The sequence below is a fragment of the Haliotis rufescens genome, unplaced genomic scaffold (assembly GCF_023055435.1).
Source record: "Haliotis rufescens isolate VD_foot unplaced genomic scaffold, xgHalRufe1.0.p SCAF_14, whole genome shotgun sequence".
NCBI lineage: Eukaryota > Metazoa > Mollusca > Gastropoda > Lepetellida > Haliotidae > Haliotis > Haliotis rufescens.
The window spans coordinates 17,198,847-17,222,377 of record NW_025963824.1 but is presented as its reverse complement, the minus strand read 5'-3'; the positions used below and the strand labels follow the sequence as shown (position 1 = coordinate 17,222,377).

General features: G+C 44.2%; 1 protein-coding gene across 3 annotated transcripts in view; it reads right to left on the bottom strand.

The window, feature by feature from the left end:
• LOC124152597 (atrial natriuretic peptide receptor 1-like) overlaps positions 1-23,531 on the bottom strand; it is a 243,628-nt gene that overhangs the window by 7,029 nt on the left and 213,068 nt on the right. For all 3 annotated transcript variants that reach the window (XM_048395072.1, XM_048395073.1, XM_046525577.2), the window contains exons 15-21: positions 20,530-20,701; positions 9,570-9,719; positions 4,593-4,716; positions 3,401-3,469; positions 2,575-2,749; positions 1,742-1,840; positions 1,159-1,250 (exon numbers count right to left, since the gene is read on the bottom strand). In XM_048395072.1, coding sequence (XP_048251029.1) covers positions 1,159-1,250; positions 1,742-1,840; positions 2,575-2,749; positions 3,401-3,469; positions 4,593-4,716; positions 9,570-9,719; positions 20,530-20,701 — 881 coding nt within the window. The remainder of the gene's footprint in view (positions 1-1,158; positions 1,251-1,741; positions 1,841-2,574; positions 2,750-3,400; positions 3,470-4,592; positions 4,717-9,569; positions 9,720-20,529; positions 20,702-23,531) is intronic.

Below are 23,531 nucleotides of genomic sequence, written 5' to 3'. Positions count from 1 at the left end.
TTGTTTCGAAATTTATATCTCCAAACTTGCCAAAACTTATAAAATGCCTTAGCTACGTCACAGTTAGACACTGATTTTCAGTATTTTAGACTGTTCTTTTAAAAATGATAGCAAATATCCCTGTAGTTTATCCAGATTCCCGATGGTTAATTCTGACTCGATCGCCGAATGACGAGGGCGACGCCATGTTTGTTAATAAACAGTAAAAGTAGTCCCTACTTGACTTTTGATATTTGCATCTCTATCCGCATATGACCCCAACGGATATCGTTTTTATCCGTTGGCTTTACCCTGTCGAGGAACCTACCCATTATATGATAAAAGGTGCATATCAGGCAAAATGACTATATTAGCTACTGTGGCAGTGAAGACTGATGTAAATTAATGTGATTAGCAGTGGCAGCAGATGACAGAAACGTTCGTAAAATATCTTGTACTGTCGGGGCTTATTATAACAGGAAGTGTTTTTTCGAAATTCATCCTTTACTTGTTTATAGACAGGACAAACACACGTTTCCTGATGTGACAGTCCCTAGAAGGCAGGCTGTATCTATGGGGCGACACGCCGGCTAGTCGAGGCCTTGCTTGTGTCTCGTCGACTAGCCGGGACGCACGGGTGGCCCAGTCGTTTAAGGCGCCGCTGTGCAGAGTTGCGTCCCTTGGGCACGCCAGAAACCTATGATTGTGGGTTCGAATCCCGGTTCGCCCCGATTATGTGTCTAGGTTTGTCAGCACCATACCCGTGCTCGTGGATTTCACCGAAGTGGTAAACATCTAAGACCTGCATCACTTCGGGCTTTCCTCCCATTTTAAGTTGACACGCCGTGATATAACTGGAATACTGTTAAAAGCGGCGTTAAACCCAACTCAATCACTCACTCACTCATCTACTCGCCACATGCTGGCGGAATACCTATCTGAAAACACCGAATTCCTGCCGGCTTCCAACATTCTTCCGGATACACAATTGACATTGGAAAATATACTGAAAATTCGTGAGTGCATTGACATAAATGACATTGTTGCTGCTCTAAAAGCATGTTCTGTTAATAGCAACACTCGGTAATCGGGTCGGTTTCACTTAACAGGATACAGTCCGGATTCCCGGGGTATTACTGCACAGCATGAACCGTGTACAACAGTACGCTAATCACTCACTTTCATCTCCACTTGTCCTCGGAGTTCCACATCAAAGGTTCTGAAATGATCTAGCACATCTTTGGTCTGCTGGCTTAAGTGGATCTTCAAAGCTGCAAAGGATTGTTTCAAGTCAGGCAACATCTTTAAGAGGTGGAACATTTCACAACCTATAGGAATGTGTTTGCCTGGGGTTTAGAGGCGCCAGTATATCAAGACCCGGGGTGGAATAGGTCTTCAGCAACCCATGCTTGCCGTGAAAGGCGACTATGCTTGTCGTGAGAGGCGACTAACGGGATCGGGTAGTCAGACTCGCTGATTTGGACGTGCGTGGATCGATGCTCATGATATTAATCACTGGATTGTCTGGTCCACACTCGATTATTTACAGACCGACGTCGTATAGCTGGAATATTGCTGAGTGCGGCGTTTAACAACAAACCAACCAACCAACCAATATATCAAACATCGACTTGAATGGTCACCAAGAGTTACCTCAAATGAAAATGCAAATAACAGCAATGTTTATCTTCTTTTATTTCATATATCATCAAAATAAGAGGTGTTTGATAATACACGCCTCGACTTAGTGATGAACACTTACGTAGACCGTTAGACTCCATCCGGGACGTGGTGTTCACCGTGTCTCCAAACAGACAGTACCTCGGCATCTTGAGCCCGACCACGCCTGCACAGACACCTCCTGAAACACGGCGTCATATACTGAAACAGGTGCCTGGTCATCCCTTGTGAGAGAGTGAGTGAGTGTTGTTTAGCGCCGCGGGCGGCAATAGTTAAGCTGCATCAGGGCTTCGTGGAAATAATCGAGTCTGAGCAAGGCAAATAAGTATGCCTGCGGATGCAAAACATCTCACGCTCGAAATACGTGCACAGTTGTTATGGTGTCCCCATTGCAGCCCCATGTTCCCACAACTTTGAAAACACGTGCTGTACCGCCGTTATACTAAGACGTAAAATGATACACTGTAACGTTATATGGATCACTGAAAACTGGTATTTGGAGATAAATGATGTTGGAGGTTGAACATCCATTTCATCTCTGACCATACAGATATTGAGATGGAAGGAAAGCCGTGTCCAGTAATTGTGGAGTCATATGAAGTGATGGTTTAAGATCATGACGTTTTATACTGTTGAAGGAGGGAGGATTGTATTTGTTTATTTCTGTAAACTTGATTGTAATTCATCCTACGGGTGATGTAGATGTATGAATTAATCACAATATGCAGCTATAGGGTATTGAGGGTGAGAAAGGTCGGAAACCGATGCGAACACAATATATGAGTAGATATATGGTCGTCTTTTAACAGCTAAAAAACATAAAAAACTGTTCAGGGTAGGGGTCAATTTTGGGGCGAGCCGATCATGAATTTTTTTTAAAAAGCTCAAAGATAACTGCTTAATATTCACAAATACCTGTGTGTATCCCTATCCGGAGCTTGAGGTGTTCCTCTGGTCTGTGACGTATACGGAAGTGCTTGATAGCGTTAAGTAGTGCAAGAGACATTCGGGCGATTTCCCGGGCGTGCACGTTTCCGTTGGGTACCGGCATACCCGATACTACCATATAGGCATCGCCTATCGTCTCCACCTGTACAAAAAGGACACAACAAACACAAAAACTGTCAGTGCCGCATAAATGTCAATTAAATGTATTGAGTTAAGTCACAGCTTGTATCCAATACATCCTCACCCCGGTAACGGTACATGGGAAAGTGTGTTGCGCGTGCGAGACATTTGACTTTACGTTGAGTGCATTGTCTGCACCACTGATTTTGTCACGATAAACGTGCTATTTCTCAATCCAGAATATATTTGCGAAAAAAATAATCTATTTTCCTATGAGACGGAGTTGTATACTATTAACAACACAGAATAAATTCAAATATAATGTATTGCGTTGTCATATAAACGAAAAAAAATCGTTTAAAATATATACGTTATTGCAAGAATTGTGGCTGTCAACAAGGCACGAATATGTGCTCAGACGTCGAGCCACACAGTAAATCAAACTACGACAGACACAATGCAATAATCAAGTTGATTAAATCGCCGATAGTGGTTCCGACAGTTGTAAAGGAATGGCGCACGTCTGATCGAAATGCATGGAGCTGACCCGGGGACAATAAACAAACTATTTAAGGACCAATTTCTCAATGTAAGCACAAACTGCGAGTATGCATTTGGACCATTTCGCCTGGCGTGCCAGCTGACGGCAACAACGCCACCATGTACTGATTACCTTATAGACATCGAAGTTCTCTATGATGGAGTCGAACGTCGTGTACAGGTCGTTAAGGAAATCAACTATCTGAAAAAAAATACACAATCCAACTTCAAACAATAACGTGATTTCATATATCCATCTAATTAAGATCAGATATTTTCCCAAATACGATACATCTCACCCTGATCATGATGTCATGCCACATTCCACATGAGATCGGGACCAATGAACATTGTTTGTTTGTTTGTTGTTAAACACCGCACTCAGCAATATTCCAGCTCTATGACGGCGGTCTGTAAATAATCGAGTCTGGACCAGACAATCCAGTGAGTGACATCATGAGCATCGATCCACGCAATTGGGAAACGATGACATGCATCAACCAAGTAAGCGAGTCTGACCACCCGATCCCGTTAGTCGCTGCTTACGACAAGCATAGTCACCTAGCATTGGTTGCTGGAGACCTATTCTCTCCCGGATCTTCACGAGATGAACAATGAGTGAACTTTGACCCCACAGTGTAGATTACAGATGCGTGATAGTGAACATGGCTGTTTTATATCTTTGCTTTCATGAAGTACCACCATGATTCGGACATTTCAGTCTCACCGAAAGAAAACACAAAACAAAAAGATTCCTTCGATTATGCATATTGTCATGTCATGGCGTTCAGAAACAAAATAGGGTGTTGACAATATCAAACATGTGTATAGCGCATACTTTATTTTCCGAACTGCTCGTTTGTGTTCGCTATTCTAGTATCTCGACCTCGATACTGGATATGGCACCAGAGGTGACCGCCTCTGGGAACTTTGTCACATCTTCATATAGACGTACCGTGTCGTTGCAAGATCTGACTTTGATGATCAACTGGCTCAATCGAACTGGGGTCTGCGACTTGTCTAGCGAACGCTCCAACTTCTAAACTACGCACCGCCCTGAATAGTATTTACCATCACAGTTTGCATCCTTTTAGCTAGGTGACGGGGAAGTGTTCGGGTATGGACCAGGTAAACCATTGAATCTTTAAATATCCATATATGGCTTCCGTTAAAGAGAATCGACCACACATATACACTGAAACCCCTGTAATCCGGACACTGATATTCCGGAATCTCAATCTCCGGTGCGATCACTTTTGTAACGGCTACAAAATGCAATGAGATAATATTATTGATCCGGGATCACGGTGTTTCATCTTACATACCTGCATAGGGGTGCTCTCCGCTGACATGGCTGTGAACCCGACGATGTCGCTGAAGTAGATAGTAACGCACTCGAAGGCCTCTGCTGTCACCGACTCGCCGCGAATCAGCTGGCCAGCAACTGACCTGTAGTGAATGTTTGTGTGAGTGCATGAGAATGACTTTACGCTAAGGAGGAACTGTAGAATATTGGCTGATTCCCCAGAAGAAATATGAGTAAAACAGATACATATCACTCCCTGCAGCCAGGTTGGAGGCAATCAAGGATGTACGTTTGTAACGAACTCAAAAGGACCACTAATTTAGTTCGTTATTACCGTAGTTCGTTACAAGCATACAAGCACCAAAAACAGTTCGTTATATCCGTCAGATCGTTATGAGCGTGTTAGTTTACACGTAGTTTACTGTTCTTATATCCATACATATAGATATGCTAAAGCATGACAGAATTGGTAATGAGAATAGTATGACGATAATACCTCGTTATCTGGAAAGCACGGAGACAACCGATTGTATGTCTTTAACGTTCAGTGAGATGCCGACTTCGAGGTAACGTTCAATGCAAATATATTTACGAGCTAGGTTTTAGAATCTCTTCAGCTGTTAACACAAATATCAGTCCACAAAGTATGAATGTATCGACGCAAAGACATCCCTCGAGGTCAAACTAAACTATAAATAGATTTTGGTTCAGTACTGGTCTTGACAGTGTTACACAATATATTCATGTGTCTGGTGTTCATCACGTTGTCTCAAACAAGACGGCGGCCACCTCAGATGGGTTTTCTGCTCAGAGATCCGCACCGTGAGTGATTCACTTCCAGTTCATTCTCTATTATTACCAGGACTCGGTGACAGCTGAAAAGGGAGTACCCTTGTGCAACTGACAGTTTCATTAATAACATGTGTGATGGTAATGTGTCTGATACGTTAAAGTGATTTTTGTGGAGTCTTGGTAGATTACATGTACTTTTTTACCCATGTGATGATGTACAGGAATCTCCAGGAGGGCCGATAATCTGACGACGGGGTGTGGTTTATTTCAATCTATATGACGGAACTAGGAACGCTATGTACAGGGGACCGTGTGTAATGGATTGGTATTCAATGGCAAACACATTCTGATGTAGGAAATAGTTGACATGCAAGAGAGATGTAATGGTTTTCCGATAACATGATCCACAATAAATGACACTTGAAAAAACCATAATTGTTTATTTACCATCAAGATAGATTATTTTCCACTTGATAAATGAATGTCATTTTTTCTGTAATTCATTTAAAGTCAAGGGAGAGCTAAATTCAAATCAATGTAAAATCTGTGCACAATGACGTCACGATACCACTAGGTCAATGTGTGGGTGGGTGAACGAGTTTAGTTTGACGCTTCTTCCAGAGACAACGGTGTTAACCGAAACTGGAAGTCTAGTTTCAACAGTCAGTTTCAATCTCACGATTGAGAGGTTTTCACGTTCGCAGCCAGCATCACCGCGAGGAGTCGGGCTTTATTAGTTCCAGTACCCTATACTTGTATACAGACACGACTAAACGTTGTATCGGATGGTTACCCTGTCAGTGTCGCCGTGTCCCAACGATGTGGGTTGTTGATCATGCCGCCAACGAGTGGTTTCATCCTCTCGAGATACGATTATATTCAGGCGGTTCACAACCTCACTGACCCATCTTCGGTCCATAGGGACGAATTAGGCAACACCAAAGACTTGCACATGCAGCATACGGTAACGGTTCACACGTAACCACTAACACGCCAATCTCACGTTCGGCAACATCTGGTAACCGCAGTTCTGACCACGGGCAAATTTATTCCAAACAATCTCGTTTCTAGTTTCGGTTTAATGTTTTCTGAACCGTTTTGTCGCCAGTTAAGTGAAGTCGGTAAAATGTAACAAATATATATTTGAAAATGTAACAGGGCTATTTTTTAATAACAAACGTCTCTTGTGGGTTTGTAATTTGTCATTAAACTGAACGAATTAATGCAGCTAATTGTTCAGAATGCGCAGTCTTATCATACTTCGAGACAGTTCTTGTAATTCTGTTGTACAGTGGCTACGCGTTCGGTTCGAAATTCAATTTAGCGCGGTTGCTTCTGCAGGTATCATAGCTCTGGACTGAAAATACAGTGATTATATCTTAGATATGATAGCATCCCGTCCAGTTTCGTTCTATACCGTGTCTTAAAAACATATGAATATTTGTCTTTTATGCCAAAATATGTTGGCTAATGTGCTGTAGCTATATGAGTTTGATACATTGATACGCCTTCTTTTCAATTCCAGAACTGCTATTATTGCTGTGTGCCCGAAACCTTGGCTCTGACACATCTATCAGTCAATCCCTGGACGGTGGGCACGGGGGTCGAGATCACAGCGATACGTTGTGCAAAGATGCGTTCCTTAAGCGTGACAGAAACAATATACCAACGTGGGTTTGAATCCCAGGTTTGTCTGCTCCAAACGGATGGGTCTCGCTGAAGTGGCATACGTTTACGTTTGAGAGGGAGACCAGCATCACTTCGAGCTTTCCTCCTACATGTACCGTTAATATTCCACTCCCTACCAAGTGGCCTAGTCACTCTTCTTTGGAGACCTCAGTACCATCATTACATCTACATGCATGGTTTACATGACCAACATACATGCCGTGTATCATCAGATCCAATCCGTGGGTGTCCGGACCAGAATATGTCCTAAGTAACCTACCTGTCAGGCGACTAAATGCATCGGAGGCGCGGTGACCGGATTGTTGTCATACCCCGACAATACGGAGGGTTACGCATAAAATCACTGGTTTGTCTGGTCAAGTCTCGATTATCTACAGACCGCCATGTTGTAGCTTATGTATTGCTGAGTGCGGCGTTAAACAATAGACAAACTAGTCACATCTTTTGAAGCAAGACGATGACTTTTGTTTGCCAGAAAAGTTACCACAGTGGTCAAATATGAATTAAACATTTGATCCGAGATGAACAGCCTCAAGTACAAACGTAAGTGAACATATAATTCCTGTATACACGACTTTACGAGTTTCCTTATAAAGAGGGATGCGTGGGAGAATTATCTCCATCTGTGTTCAGCGGGAGGGGAGACAACTGTGAAGGCGACGTCATGTACTTCTTCGCTCCCGACACCAAACCATCATACCATATATGGTATTGGTTTGGTGATTTGGGCAAATCTTGTTTCAGTTTACCACAAACGAAGGAATACATGGTAAACTGATTTTGTTATCAAGCAGCGTTAGAAATTGGCACTGGTCCTGTAGTCCTTACCAAACTGCCCAATAGTAAAGGTATCCTAAGGACTAGTAGAAATTGGCCCATTTTAAGGGTTTTGCTATATGTTATCATTATAAGGACTAGTGGACAAAAACTGTTGGTTTCTAACCCTGTCAAGTGGTCGGTTGAGTGAAGCCGGATCGAAACTAGACTTAGTTTGCATGCAATAATTTCGACCTGCGTGTATGGTAGGCACCGCTTCAGTGTGTATTCCTGCGCGCGGAAGAAGTACGCATCAAGAAATCATTCCGCTGCATGCATGTGTTTTTGACGTTGACTACCGGGAGATAGTAAAACTGTGACCGTCAGATAAGACTTGGATACAGGCGTTGATGCTGTTGATGCATCGCTTCTCTGGAGACGTTGTAGTTGCAATTGTTGCAGGAGATTAACACTAACAGGCTGACGCTTTGATGTCAGACCAAAACCTGATCTGTGGCAAGAATATGGGATTAGTCCTCTGAGCTCCTGGGTCCGCGGTATGTAATCAGCTGTAAGTGACCAGCCGACATAGTTTCCTTGTTGAATAAAAGCGCACACAAGTTTGGCAGGCTTGAGACGTTGTCATAGTTTTCTTAATAGTGTTGGGTGTTCTCCAACGCCACGTTGGGATCAGTCTATTTTGGACCCCTTCTCTCCGCCAACAGGACCGTAATATCATGTCGGGTAATTCATAAAGTGTCTATTGTTTACATAACCGTTACCTATCTTGTAAACGACGATGTTTAGGGTACGTGAGTGAATAGTGTAGTCGAATGATCAGCTTCCATTAATTCACCTTCATATCCAAAGTTAATTTTGACCCCTAATGTCTGGACATTAAAATTATAGGATCAACAATATTCTTAAAATGGCCAAAATCAAAATTAAGCGTGACCATAATTTATTTGTAATATTGGGGTCTTTTAAGGGTACAAGAATCAGATGAATTAATATGAATTGGTGTTTAGTCGTGTTTGCCTCAATAAACTTTTGACGATTTCTTTGATAAAACTCAAATTTAGACAAACAAATATTAAAACCCAAACCCTTTTGTATCCGACATCGAGAACTAACGGTAAATATTCAGCCACGGGGAGGAGGTGTTTACTTATTATCAGAAGTTACGTGTATCAATATGATTACAATTACTTTTTTGAGAATATAATGTACATTTGAAAGTTGATAGTTTGAACTGTCAGTTTTGATTCTGTATGTCTACATCAAAACTGTCTGGGACTGACGAGTATAGCCCCTCCTTAACTCTGACTGTAGCATACAGAGTACCGGCGACGTCTTAACGAGCTCCGCGTCACTACAACAAGCCAGATGTGACAACATCTCGACAACTGTGTGGGTGGGGATACAGATTTGATTAAGTTTGATTATAGGTACACAATGAGGCCGGATCAGGGTTTTGTACGTGGTGTAGACGGGCAGGGGTCTCAATCATTACCTGTCTCCAAGGGATTGGTTTCTAACCGGGAACTCTTGGAATATACACTCAAAGAGTTTGTCAGCTGTATCTCGAGAGCTCTAACCGAGTGGTTGACAAGCTTCGTCACGTCCCCGAGTCTGAGCACCAAAGTGTAACTCGACTTTTGTGTTGTTTGGAACAATTCTACTGATAATGGTGATCTCACATTGAAGCGTGAGCACACACATATGAATGACGTCACGAGCACCGGGTGTCTATACTCACTTCGGCAACATTGAGTACAGTAGATCCTCCGCCTTCCGCTTCTCCTCCAGATAGTCTGACGTCCTCTCCGCCACCAGAGCTTCCAAATTGTTGGCGTACTGCTCCATCCTGGAAAGCAGGTTGTCAAGGATGTTGCCCTTGTCTCCATCCCTGTAACCAGTCGGAAACATTGAATTCACGTGTTTGACCAGATCAGTTCAGTCTAAATACTCAAAACAAGAACACTCCAATTGATGCAATGTTTTGGGGTTGTTGTTAAGATAGGGTAATGTCAGACGCGTCACGTGTTCATCCCGTGAAACTTTATCTGTGGCCCATGGGGAAAAAACAAAGCGGTAACACATTGTAAATCATGTCAATAACATGTTAGTGTTTATTTGTTTGTTTGTTTGTTGTTTAACGCCACACTCAGCAATATTGCAGCTATATGGCGGCGGTATGTAAATAATCGAGTCTGGACCAGACAATCCAGTGATTGATATCATGAGCATCGATCCACGCAATTGGAATACTATAACTTGGATCAACCAAGTCAGCGAGCCTGACCGACCGATCCCGTTAGTCGTCTCTTACGACACGACCTATTCTAACCCGGATCTCCACGGCTCAGATAACATGTGAGTGAGTTTAACGTTACTCCATTTCTATCATGGAGCGGTATGTTGAAGTGGAACAGGAGCCCCAGGTCCCGCAGTTCGTAGATGTCTACCAGTTTGGTCAAGGGGAATTATTTAGAGGAGTATTCTTTCGATAATCTATTTTTTATCTTTGACAGCTAAAAGTGAAAAGGCGATGATCATGATCATCCAAATTCAAAGACGGGTCGTGAACACATTCTACAAATGATACGTGTTATCGGCAAGGAAACTCTGAGAGTTATTGGTTGACCGGTGACAAATTGTAGTTGTATTGTTACACAACCATGATTATACGTCCTATCAATCTGCACTGACATTGTGGGGTCGTATCTGACGTGATCATAATGGTGTGCACGGTTGAAATACTTTGAAATAAACACATAATTTTGTCCAAGACGTTAAGTTGACTACTGACTACGTGGCAGGGAATCTGAGTTTTGGAAAGCCATGATTAGAGAGGGCTGGTTGTCAGCTAAAGTCAAGACGGTGCGTACACAACACCGCTGAATTTGGAAGGACTGCAAACATTGCGCATACTGTGTCCTGTTTCATAAGCACAGTCCCTGTACAACAGTTACTACTGCTAATATGAGTGTTTGTTTGTTTGTTTGTTGTTTAACGCCACACTCAGCAATATTCCAGCTATAGGACGGCGGTCTGTAAATAATCGAGTCTGGACCAGACAATCCAGTGATTGATATCATGAGCATCGATCCACGCGTTTGGGATCGATGAAATGCATCAACCAAGTCAGCGAGCCTGACCAACCGATCCCGTTAGTCGCCTTTTACGACACACATAGTTAGACCTATTCTACACCGGATCTAAAATGAGTGAATGATATTGAGTCGCTTTGAACACTAGTACAGTTATATCAAGGCGTGTCAATTTAACGTGGGGGGGAAACCAGAAGTGATGCAGGTCTCAGACAGTTATCACTTTGGTTAAACCCACGAGCACGGGTATGGTGCTGACAAACCTAGAAACATAATCGGGGCGAACCGGGAATCGAACCCACAATCATACATCAGGTTTCCAGCGTGCCCAAGGGACTCAACTCTCAAAAGTGAATTGCGGCGCCTTAGACGACTGGTTTTTTTTAAATAACGTGATAAGTGAGCGAATATAGTTTGCACCACTTCAAGGCGGGGATACCAGAATTATGTTCAAGTTCATATGTTGTGTGCAAATAATACATATATACGATTTCCGTGGTTGAAAACAGAAGTAATTAAAGTGCTTACTTAACTAAATGATACTCACATTGTCAGCCAATGTCATAAATAATAATCACAACCTCGCTGACGTGGCCACTGTATTTGTATTTCAAGATAGCATTGACAAATTTGCTTCTGAAAAATCCGGCATTTAATCTCATCCGTCCCAAACATTCCATCAAACTCTTCAGTGGCGTGCATTCAGAAACAAGCTTCTTCATCTGACTTGCCATTCTACTGGGCAGGTGCCCCCTCTGATTAACTATCATCGCTCAATACCTGCAATCGATCAAGCCTTTTTCAGCCTCCTGATTATATTTACATCGATCCTGCTGTTTTAGACGTACAGCTACCTTCCACTAGAACTGCGCAATCACCGCGCCCCCTGGTGGTGTTCTGCTACGATGATTTATTGTGCAATAGGGGATTAAATAAAGTACAACAAATGGTAAAAATCAATTATCATGGGCGGAGAGCTCGGTATTACATGTCTAGCCCCTGGGTGGGATTATGGCGCTCGCACAGAACAGAAGACTTGGGGCTGGTTTAATGGTATTTCCCTCACATAATTGAAAATTCAGCATGTTCCTATTTTCCAGATTTCTTTTGAAACTGAGTTATTTGTATTCAGCTTTCAGCGAAACTGCTGCGATACTCCAATGTTATTGGGTTTACGAACTGACTCCACCAGGGTGATAGAGACTGCAAACTGGCAGTAACCACACAGTCATCTCACTTGCGTTGTATTCACTACCTACATTTGTTCCAAGTTACCAAGTATAGTAAGGTTGTCATTGTAGTCAGCAATGTTATACAGTATTGGTACATATGAAAGTCATTCTCGCTTTACAAGTCAAATCCCAAGCTTCAAACCAAACCATCGATCGAGTGTTTGAGACATGGTATTCTTAAAGCAACAAAAACATTCCCAGAAGCATCAGGAATCTCTACTGGATGCAGAGTCCCTTGTACGATCCCGACTTTATCACAAGCATGTGTTTATGAAGCACTATCAAATAGTGATTATACCAGGTAAGGTGAGGTGAGGTAATATGGGGTTTAAGATTATTACACTTATATAGCGAAGTGCATGCACATGTTTGTGTGTGCGTGCACGCGTGCGTGCGTGTGTGTGTCTGACTGTTTGTCCTAGTCCGGTTAGGCTAGCCCATGGCAACTGAGATACTATGCCGCAGTTTAACATGAACAACCCACTCAGAAACAGTATACTGACCCCTCACTGTTGAGCGCCAGGCAGGGAAACAACAAGTACATCTTTTAACATCTTTTGATATGACGCGGCCCGGGGATCGAACCGCCGAGCTTCCTCTCTCCGGGCGGACGCTCTACTGATACCAGGTGAACGTATCCTGCCCCAATGGTGTCACCCGCCACATACACATGCAAATTGTCCACATGAAGAAACAAGGGAACATATGAAACGAGTCAAAAAGGGAATATGGGAATTGTCATCATTCCAAATTGGAAATACCCTAGTCACGGATCTGTGCTCCAGAGACAAGCGTGTCATGAAACAAGTTGCTTGGTTGGTTTATTGTTTTACGCCGCACTCCGCAATATTCCAGCTATATGACGGCGGTAAATAATCGAGTCTGGACCAGAGAATCCAGTGATTGATATCATGAGCATCGATCCACACAATTGGGATCGATGACATGCATCAACCAAGTTAGCGATCCTGACCACCGCCTTTTACGGCAAGCATGGGTTGCTGAAGACATATTCTACCCCGGATCTCCACGGGTCCATGAAACAAGAATACAGTAATAGCTAAGAGTACTATTCCCACCCGACTCAATGCTGATAGAGAGTGAAACCACATACCTTCTCGCCAATCAAGGGAAGGATAAAAACATAGTTGCTTGCAAGCGATTTGTAACGTCCGTGACCTTTTGGATAAATCAAGGGCAACTAATCTAAATTTATACGCTAGCTCGGAGTGGTTTCCCTTTGTATAAGCCCGTAGAGTAAACGCTACACTCATGACAATGCCCAGTGTATTGATGTTTTAGAATCGCTGAGCTCCCGTTGTACTTCGTTGGGTTCACATTCGTGTCAGTTATTATTATTATTATTATTATTATTATTATTATTATTTTTGTTTTTATTATTATTATTATTATCTGAAGTATTCATCAAACAAGCAAATACACATAATGACACATTTGAAATTTGTGTAAAATATCCTATAAATAGCAAAAGTAAAATTCACACTTTTTATAAAATATAATTTAGACCCAGTGAATATATATTAGCAACTGCTTTCTCGAAACATTATTCGTTATTCTTGTTTCATGCATTCTTGAAATTCTCTGTCTTTCTAGGTTTTGAAAAGGTAGTCATAACATCGTTTGTTATAGCAGCGAAACGAAACCATGAAGGATAAATTTAGGATTTTGACGAAATGTTCCCCCCAAATAGTTGACGATCATACATTTACGTGTTGTGTTATTAGGACATATTATTATTATTTATTTTTATGGTCATAATAATTATGTCACGAAATAAAATAAAACATGAGTAGTTATTTCTCAAGTTGCAATGTCAAACAATTCCTAGATCACGACAGTATTTATGCCCATAAAAACAAATGCCATCATTCTAGTAACCGTTTCCTTCAATTAATTGGGACCTTTCTTAAAGCTGTGCACGGTGCGCTGGAGGGCGGTAGTGTTGTGTGTCGTTATCGGATCAACCTATTGTGTGCGCAGCAAGCTATGTGCGTTTACAGACAACTGTAGACAGGAGTCGAGTTTAAGATATTCAATCATAGCTAAGATCATACACCCAAGACGTCTTACAATGGCGCTAAGATCATACACCCAAGACGTCTTACAATAGCGCTAAGATCGGTTTGTGCAAGTGGAATAGGACCACTGTATGGTGATTGTAAAGCTGGTTGTTGGCGCCTAAGATCAGCTGTACCGAAGATGAATATAAAGACACTGTACAACAACGACTGCCGAGTGGTAACGGAATAAAGAGAGAGGGAAGGGGTGCGTGAACTAGACCGTGACTAGACTGGTTTTACAAACCGTCGACAGTCCTCTAACATAAAACGTTGTAACTTTCGAGCAAGAATCTTTGAAAAGTTTGCCAAAAAACATGTTCAAATGAAATGAAGTCAGCAAAGGCTGGAGCTGCTGATTATTGCTCGACATAAAGTTCCCCAAGTCTTTAAGAAAGTTCAAGTCATCTGAAGTCTTGAGGAGAGTATTTTTGGCACTGTAAATCTTTAAGTAGCTTTAGATCTAAATGTGAAACAAGAACAATTCACCAGGGTACAGTTCGTCAAGTGACTTGTGCGCTGCGATCACCGTAGGTCTGTGTCAAACTCCATGATGAATGATCACGACAGTCTGACCGCAAAGACGCTTCGTGGACATGCATCTTCTGCGTGAATTTTTCAACTGTAACACGATTTCTTTTAAATCTAATCGGGATGAGGCAGTTCAGAGGTCAGGGTGCTAACAACGTAGACACATAATCAGTGAGAAGGAGGGAGACGCGTCAGGCATGGAGGGGTGGCGAGGGTTCAGGTGACAGTGACGTTTGTTTGTTTCTTTGTTTGTTTGTTGTTTAAGGTCGTGATCAACACTATTCCAGCTATATGTTTTGCGGATAATCGAATCAGGAGCAGATAATCCAGTGATTTACATCATGAGTCTCGATCTTCGCTATTTGGATACGTTGACATGCATCAACCAAGTCACAGAGCCTGACCACCCGATCCAGTTAGTCGCCTCTTTCGACAAGCAAAGGTTGCTGAAGTTATATTCCAAACCGGATCTTCACGGGTTTGAGTGATGTAGAGATTACAGGTGGATGTGTACCTCGACACTTATAGTGGGAGAGGTATTTAGATATCGAGCTTTGGAAAGCAGTTGAGAGATGAACGGAACACGAAATTGGGGGAGGGGGGGGGGGGGGGGAGGGACACATTGGAGGAGGGAGGGAGACAATGGGGGAAGGAGGGAGACATTGGGGGAGGGAGGGAGACATTAGGGGAGGGAAGGAGACATTAGGGGAGAGAGGGAGACATTAGGGGAGGAAGGGAGACATTTGGAGGGGGGGGGAGGGAGGAGGGAGGCATTGGGGGAGGGAGGGAGACAATGGGGGAAGGAGGGAGACATTGGGGGAGGGAGGGAGACATTAGGGGAGGGAAGGAGACATTAGGGGAGGGAAGGAGACATTAGGGGAGAGAGGGAGACATTAGGGGAGGAAGGGAGACATTTGGAGGGGGGGGGGGGAGGGAGGAGGGAGACATTGGGGGAGGGAGATACTAGGGGAGGGATTGAGACATTTGGGAGCGAGGGAGACATTGGGGGAGGGAGGGAGACATTGGGGGAGGGAGGGAGATTTGGGGGAGGGAGATATTAGGGGAGGGGGGGGAGAAATTCGGGAGGGAGGGAGACATTGGGGGAGGGAGGGAGACATTGGGGGAGAGAGGTATGGATTTGGGGAGGGAGGGAGACATTGGGGGAGGGAGGGAGACATTGGGGAGGGAGGGAGACATTGGGGAGGGAGGGAGACATTAGAGGAGGGAGGGAGACATTGGGGGAGGGAGACATTAGGGGAGGGAGGGAGAAATTGGGGAGGGAGGGAGACATTGGGGGAGGGAGGGAGACATTGGGGGAGGGAGGGAGACATTGGGGGAGGGAGGGAGACATTGGGGAGGGAGGGAGACATTGGGGAGGGGGGGAGACATTAGAGGAGGGAGGGAGACATTGGGGGAGGGAGACATTGGGGAGGGAGGGAGAAATTGGGGAGGGAGGGAGACATTGGGGAGGGAGGGAGACATTGGGGGAGGGAGGGAGACATTAGAGGAGGGAGGGAGACATTGGGGGAGGGAGGGAGACATTTGGGGAGGGAGACATTAGGGGAGGGAGGGAGAAATTGGGGAGGGAGGGAGACATTGGGGGAGAGAGGAATACATTGGGGGAGAGAGGGAGACATTGGGGAGGGAGGGAGACATTGGGGGAGAGAGGGAGACATTGGGGAGGGAGGGAGACATTGGGGAGGGAGGGAGACATTGGGGGAGAGAGGGAGACATTAGGGGAGGGAGGGAGACATTGGGGAGGGAGGGAGACATTGGGGAGGGAGGGAGATTTGGGGGAGGGAGACATTGGGGGAGGGAGGGAGACATTGGGGTGGGAGGGAGACATTGGGGGAGGGAGGGAGACATTGGGGAGGGAGGGAGACATTGGGGAGGGGGGGAGACATTAGAGGAGGGAGGGAGACATTGGGGGAGGGAGACATTGGGGAGGGAGGGAGAAATTGGGGAGGGAGGGAGACATTGGGGAGGGAGGGAGACATTGGGGGAGGGAGGGAGACATTAGAGGAGGGAGGGAGACATTGGGGGAGGGAGGGAGACATTTGGGGAGGGAGACATTAGGGGAGGGAGGGAGAAATTGGGGAGGGAGGGAGACATTGGGGGAGAGAGGAATACATTGGGGGAGAGAGGGAGACATTGGGGAGGGAGGGAGACATTGGGGGAGAGAGGGAGACATTGGGGAGGGAGGGAGACATTGGGGAGGGAGGGAGACATTGGGGGAGAGAGGGAGACATTAGGGGAGGGAGGGAGACATTGGGGAGGGAGGGAGACATTGGGGAGGGAGGGAGATTTGGGGGAGGGAGACATTGGGGGAGGGAGGGAGACATTGGGGTGGGAGGGAGACATTGGGGGAGGGAGGGAGACATTGGGGGAGGGAGGGAGACATTGGGGGAGGGAGACATTGGGGGAGGGAGACATTAGGGGAGGGAGACATTGGGGGAGGGAGACATTGGGGGAGGGAGACAATGGGGGAGGGAGGGAGACATTGGGGGAGGGAGACAATGGGGGAGGGAGGGAGACATTGGGGGAGGGAGACAATGGGGGAGGGAGGGGGACATTGGGGGAGGGAAGGGGGACATTGGAGGAGGGAGGGAGACATTGGAGGAGGGAGGGACACATTGGAGGAGGGAGGGAGACAATGGGGGAGGGAGGGGGACATTGGGGGAGGGAGGGGGACATTGGAGGAGGGAGGGAGACATTGGGGGAGGGAGGGAGGGAGACATTGAAAGATGTTTAGAAGGAGGAATAGTGAAGAATGGGCAATGTGTGAAAAGACGTGAGCCAGCTGACTATTTTATATATACTATTGAAAAGAAGTTAATGAACACCCCATTTTTTTTCTTAAGAGTATAGATTTATTGTTGGAACGCACGTCCGTCCAATTTTGGGTGTACTTTAACTTGTGCGTGGTATATACCATATACTATTGGATGAAACTTGGAAAACATTTACTAACGTTTTGCCCAAAAAATAACTGTCAGCTGCACGTGCTCGATGTCTTAACTAAAATTAAATCGAGGGTCTCTCAATGTCCATATGAATCCCATCACTCGAGGTGACTGACTACACACAAACAATGGATCCTTTTCAAGTTCTAGTTACGCCGATAACGCCATTAATTCCATCACTCGAGGTGACTGACTACACACAAACAATGGTTCCTTTTCAAGTTCTTGTTACGCCGATAACGCCATTACATAGCCAACACGCAGGATAGGGATGTCCTAACGTAGGTTTATTCATTCCTAATAGGAGTATAACTCGCAATGGCCATTTTGGACTGTTTGTATCCCATGCCGTCGTGCGTTGCCTCATGCCTATATCTGTACCTCATCGCTGTCGACTAGCCAATATCAGCAACCCGACTCTCATTAACACACTTCACCACTATAACAAGAAATCCGTCCCCGCAGTCCTTGTGATTTACACTGAATATTAACATAGAGAATTGAGCTATATTGCCTGCTCCTTTCCTGTGGGTTATGCAGAAGAATGAGGGCGGATTCATATCGCTGACAATGTCAGATGAACTGATATATGTTCGTAATAAAGCAGCAATAATGTGACGCAGTATTAGGACCAAGTGATTACTGGGTAAATGACAGTCGATATAAAGTCGCGGTAATGCCAGCAGTCCGGTACTTATGGCGACAAAATGGTTTGTAACAGTGCAATTGCATTTGGACAGATTTATGCCGAACTTCCTGAGCGCGTAATTACTATAAAGTATTACCCCGTATCTGGAAAGATTGCTAGAACAGTTCCACATGCGGTAACCATGACATGACAACTGCTCAAAGTTTGATAGGGGTGGCGAGCTGTGAAGCCCTTCCTGGGCCATGCATGCGACACGTCATCAAGCGTCGGGTTCATCGAATAAATGTCCCTGTGACAATACCTAGCTAGAATGTGCCTAGTTCAATACCTAGCTAGAATGTGCCTAGTTCAATACCTTGCTAGAATGTGCCTTGTTCAATACCTAACTAGAATGTGCCTTGTTCAATACCTAACTAGAATGTGCCTAGTTCAATACCTAGCTAGAACGTGCCTAGTTCAATACCTTGCTAGAATGTGCCTAGTTCAATACCTAGCTAGAATGTGCCTAGTTCAAAACCTAGTTAGAATGTGCCTAGTTCAATGCCTAGCTAGAATGTGCCTAGTTCAATACCTAGCTAGAATGTGCCTAGTTCAATACCTTGCTAGAATGTGCCTAGTTCAATGCCTAGCTAGAATGTGCCCATTTCAATACCTAGCTAGAATGTGCCTAGTTCAATACCTAGCTAGATTGTGCCTAGTTCAATACCTTGCTAGAATGTTCCTAGTTCAATACCTAGCTAGAATGTGCCTAGTTCAAAACCTAGTTAGAATGTGCCTAGTTCAATGCCTAGCTAGAATGTGCCTTGTTAAATACCTAGCTAGAATGTGCCTAGTTCAATACCTTGCTAGAATGTGCCTAGTTCAATGCCTAGCTAGAATGTGCCCATTTCAATACCTAGCTAGATTGTGCCTAGTTCAATACCTAGCTAGATTGTGCCTAGTTCAATACCTAGCTAGAATGTGCCTAGTTCAATACCTAGCTAGAATGTGTCCATTTTCCATATATATCAAGAATGTATGTTATTCACTACCTAGCTACAACGTGCCTATTCCACTACCTACCTTGACTGTGCCTATTTCAAGACCTAGCGAGAATGTGTCTATATTAATACCTTGCTAGAAAGTGTCTTTTTCAATACCTAGCCTATAATGTATCTGTGTCAATACCTAGCTTGACCGTATCTTGTTCAGTATTTTAATACTAAACTAGTATGGGAAGTTAACGCTGTAGGCACCGAGTGTATCAATTTCAAAGCAAGGGAGAAAAATGAAATTAAGTTAACAAAATGCTAGCGGCGATCGCAAAGAGGCACAAGCAACTGATCAAACACACAAACCAATTACCAGAGTTGGGTTTGCCCTCAAAGTGAGAATAATAATACTTGTTATTCACTTCTTCATGACTCAGAGTGGAGAAGCTAGCTGCGAGGTAAGTATTGCGATGGGGAGCCGGTGTGAGGTAGCAAGGCCCATTACCGTGTCACAATGTCGTCCCCGCAACTTTTCGAAGAAGGGGGATGTTCTCCGAGATGAACTTGCCAAAGTAGCCAGAATGTGTCTACTTCAATACCCACAATGACGCGGTACTTTCATCTATGTGTGGTACTAAAGTCAGTCTTGAGAGACTTGTCAGAACACTACATCACTAATATAACATTTCGGCATTGACGAGATGCTATATTTCCGTTTTAAGTTGAATGTTGAAGTGAGGGGGTATTAGGGTATAAAACGCCATTTTAGAAATATTGTAAAAACAATGGCGCTTCTTAAATCATACATTATGAATTCTAACCCGGATGTAGGCTTATGAAGCATAAGCATTTACAACTGACTTATTCGTCGCCACAACTACATGTTGAATGCAATACAGATGAGTAGGCGTAGAAGTAGATTTTTTTGGCCGCTCTGTACATTATGACGGCCATGTTATGTTATGTTCATGTGGGAGACGAAACCATCACCCCTATGACGTGTGTAGATATGATGAAGACAGGCCAAGGATCAGAACCGGTACGAGTCTAGGATCAATTCAGAGTCACGATTGGCGGATCCTTGTACGAGCAAGGTAAGTAACTCTGCACAACGTGATTCGGGGCCTTAAACTACTAGGCCACCTGTTAAAAAAACAGCAAGAGACAACACCATGAACTTACTTGTTAAGTTTTCGAATAATGCTCTTCAGGGCTTGGAAATCCGGCCTTTCCATTGGATCCTCTGCCCAGCACCGTCTGATGACGTCAGCCAGCTCGTCGCACGGACAGTCATAATCCTCCAGTGTCGGTCGGAAGTAGGGTTTGACACCAGTCTTCACCTTCTGGCAAATCTCTGCCAGATAGTGGTACAGTATGAGAACAGTTAACATGCTCGATATATATACACACGACTTACTTATACACACACATGTAAGCCACAATTCACTGTTTTGTTTATCTGACGAGCCACAGTCAGAGGGGCAGTCAGATGACGCTCTAGCGACCTGGGAGATTGATACTACACATATTCGTGGAACACCAAAGAGTTTGAATATTTGAAATATGTCTTATAAATTTGATGTATGTCCGTTCCATTACAAACAGCACGGCGATCACTGTTTAGATGATGGCGGATGCACAGTACGTGGTTAAGAAGGTTTGCTCCAATCAGACGTTGACGAATAACAGTAAATGTTGAATCACATGTACACAGGGCGTCGGCTTGCAAGCGTTATCACTCACTGACTTCTCGTTGTGTATCGATTTACATGGACAGCGGTTGCTTGACAGCTGTGAACTTATTGGACATTGCTCTGGAATGTGCAGCGGACCTACGACTGGACGAGGCAATAGTTTAGTATCCACCCAGACAATGGGCGAGTACAGACACAGTCATATACGGAACTTTAGAAGTTCGTTATGTGTATACTTTCAAATTTGTATGACGAGAAATATGGCTATAAAGTACGTAACATACACGTAGCGTGACCGGGTGGTGCTGGCTCAACTTCAATAGTCACGTCAGTAGTAGGAAACGCAATGTCAAGGGTATCCTATTCATGAACATTATGTTTAAACCATACTTCAGTAACAGATAAATTATATATGAACCTGAATATTTGATTACAACATTTTCATTAATATGAAATTCATAATTTCAAGACACCCATATTATTCAAGGAGGTGTCATAAAATGGCATAAAAGTTCACAAGTTGTTGAATCAATCATCCTACAAATGCCATGCATTCACTTGCTGTGTAATTGAATTCAACAATCGAGTAATCAGACTATACCAAGTAGAAGCGGTAATGAATTAATAACCGATCTGCCGTGCACGAAGCCAATCTGCATTAGACTGACATCACCAGACCATCTGGTACCAGGGATGCAAGGCCTGCCCTTGATTCGTCATACAAGGAATTTACTCCTTGAGCCACATACGGCGCCGACAGTCAACCGTCGAGGGGAATATATTGATTGGTACTTGAGGATAATTCCAAGTGGATAGCCGACTGAGCACTTGGAATATCTTGTACAAATGTCCCCGTGACACAACGCACACGTACGTGAACACTTCAATTATTAATCGGAATGCGTTAAGTTTGGAAGACGTCAAATCAGTGATATTGATTAGAAATAAGATAAGTTTGATTTACTCAATTGTCATATCTGGGAACACTTGGAATAAACGGTATTTATAATTCCTCTGTTAACCATGAACCTTCAAACATGCTATACATATATCAGTCATGCCGATGACAAAGATTTCATAAGTGATTAAAACCGAATTCTAACTAATTCATAAATACGTTTTGGTTGAATTCTGAAACATCAGTCACATTTGACCATTGTGCTGCACATGTATATTACTATTAAGTACAAGACAAGTCATCGATGAGAGATATATGAGCGAACATAACCAGTCTCGTATTTCTCCACATGCAGCAGAACGTCACCAGTAACTCCACGAACTATTTTCACAGAACATGGATTCCCGGAACAAGTTGCTGTCACTGCCCAAGCCTTGAGCACATTCCCCAAGCAGCATCACACACAGACACGCGTTCCATTTATAACGGACAGTGATCCAGAGTGATCCAACGATGGCAAAGCTGATCCAGTGTTTCTTCACACCTAACGGATAGTGACTCCCCTCTGATCCACCTGGCGCGCCGAGTGACAGCGTGGCACAACACGCGTGACTTCCCCAGTCGATGCTCCAGCAGGCAATACAGGGCGCTGCCAAGTTCAGTTATCTGATGGAACTAGATGGTGAGATGGATGGATTGCTTTGATTATATTGTGGGAGTGAAGTGCTGATAGGCAAAGTGACTGGGACTTAGGGGGTTGGGGTGGGTGGAGGTTGATAGGCATGGGCAATTTGAGTTGTGTAAGAAAGTGGATGAAACAACAGATTGAAGAGGATGGGCGATAAAGAGTGGATGGTATACATGGATGACGAATGTGTTACAAGGAGGGGCAAAAGGGGGGTACATATCGGGGTGGACAGAGAGGATGGGCGATAAAGAGTGGATGGTATACATGGACGACGAATGTGTTACAAGGAGGGGCAAAAGGGGGGTACATACCGGGGTGGACAGAGAGGATGAACGATAAAGAGTGGATATTATACATGGATGACGAATGTGTTGATGTAAAACGGGATTGACATTTGGAGGGATGGTGGCAAGGGTGGATGAGGATGCTGCTTGAGGTTTGTGGAATGACTGAGTGAGTGAGTGGGTTCGTGCTATATTGTCGTGTCAGCTGGATGTGGGACGTTATGTGATGCATGTTTCAGAACTTCTCCTTCTGTATTACCCACGAGCACTGTTGTGGAGCTGACAAACTGAGGCCGAATCTGGGAATCTTGGATTCGAACCATAGTGATCATAGATTTCTAGTACAGCTCTGCAGAGCGAATTGGTGAATCGATTGGGCAACCACAGCCCCCTTAAACAGATGGGCTGATACAGTGGACATGTGTGTGGACAAGAGTTGAGTGTAAGACCGCTTTCAGCAGTGTTACAGTGATGCCAGGGCGTGAGTGCACACAGGAAGAGGAACAAATGCTGGTTGGAGTGATGAATGATGATAGATGGATGATGGTTTTTATGGGCGGATGATGAGCTGTGATGGATATACGATGATACATGATGGACAGATGGTGGACGAATAAGGG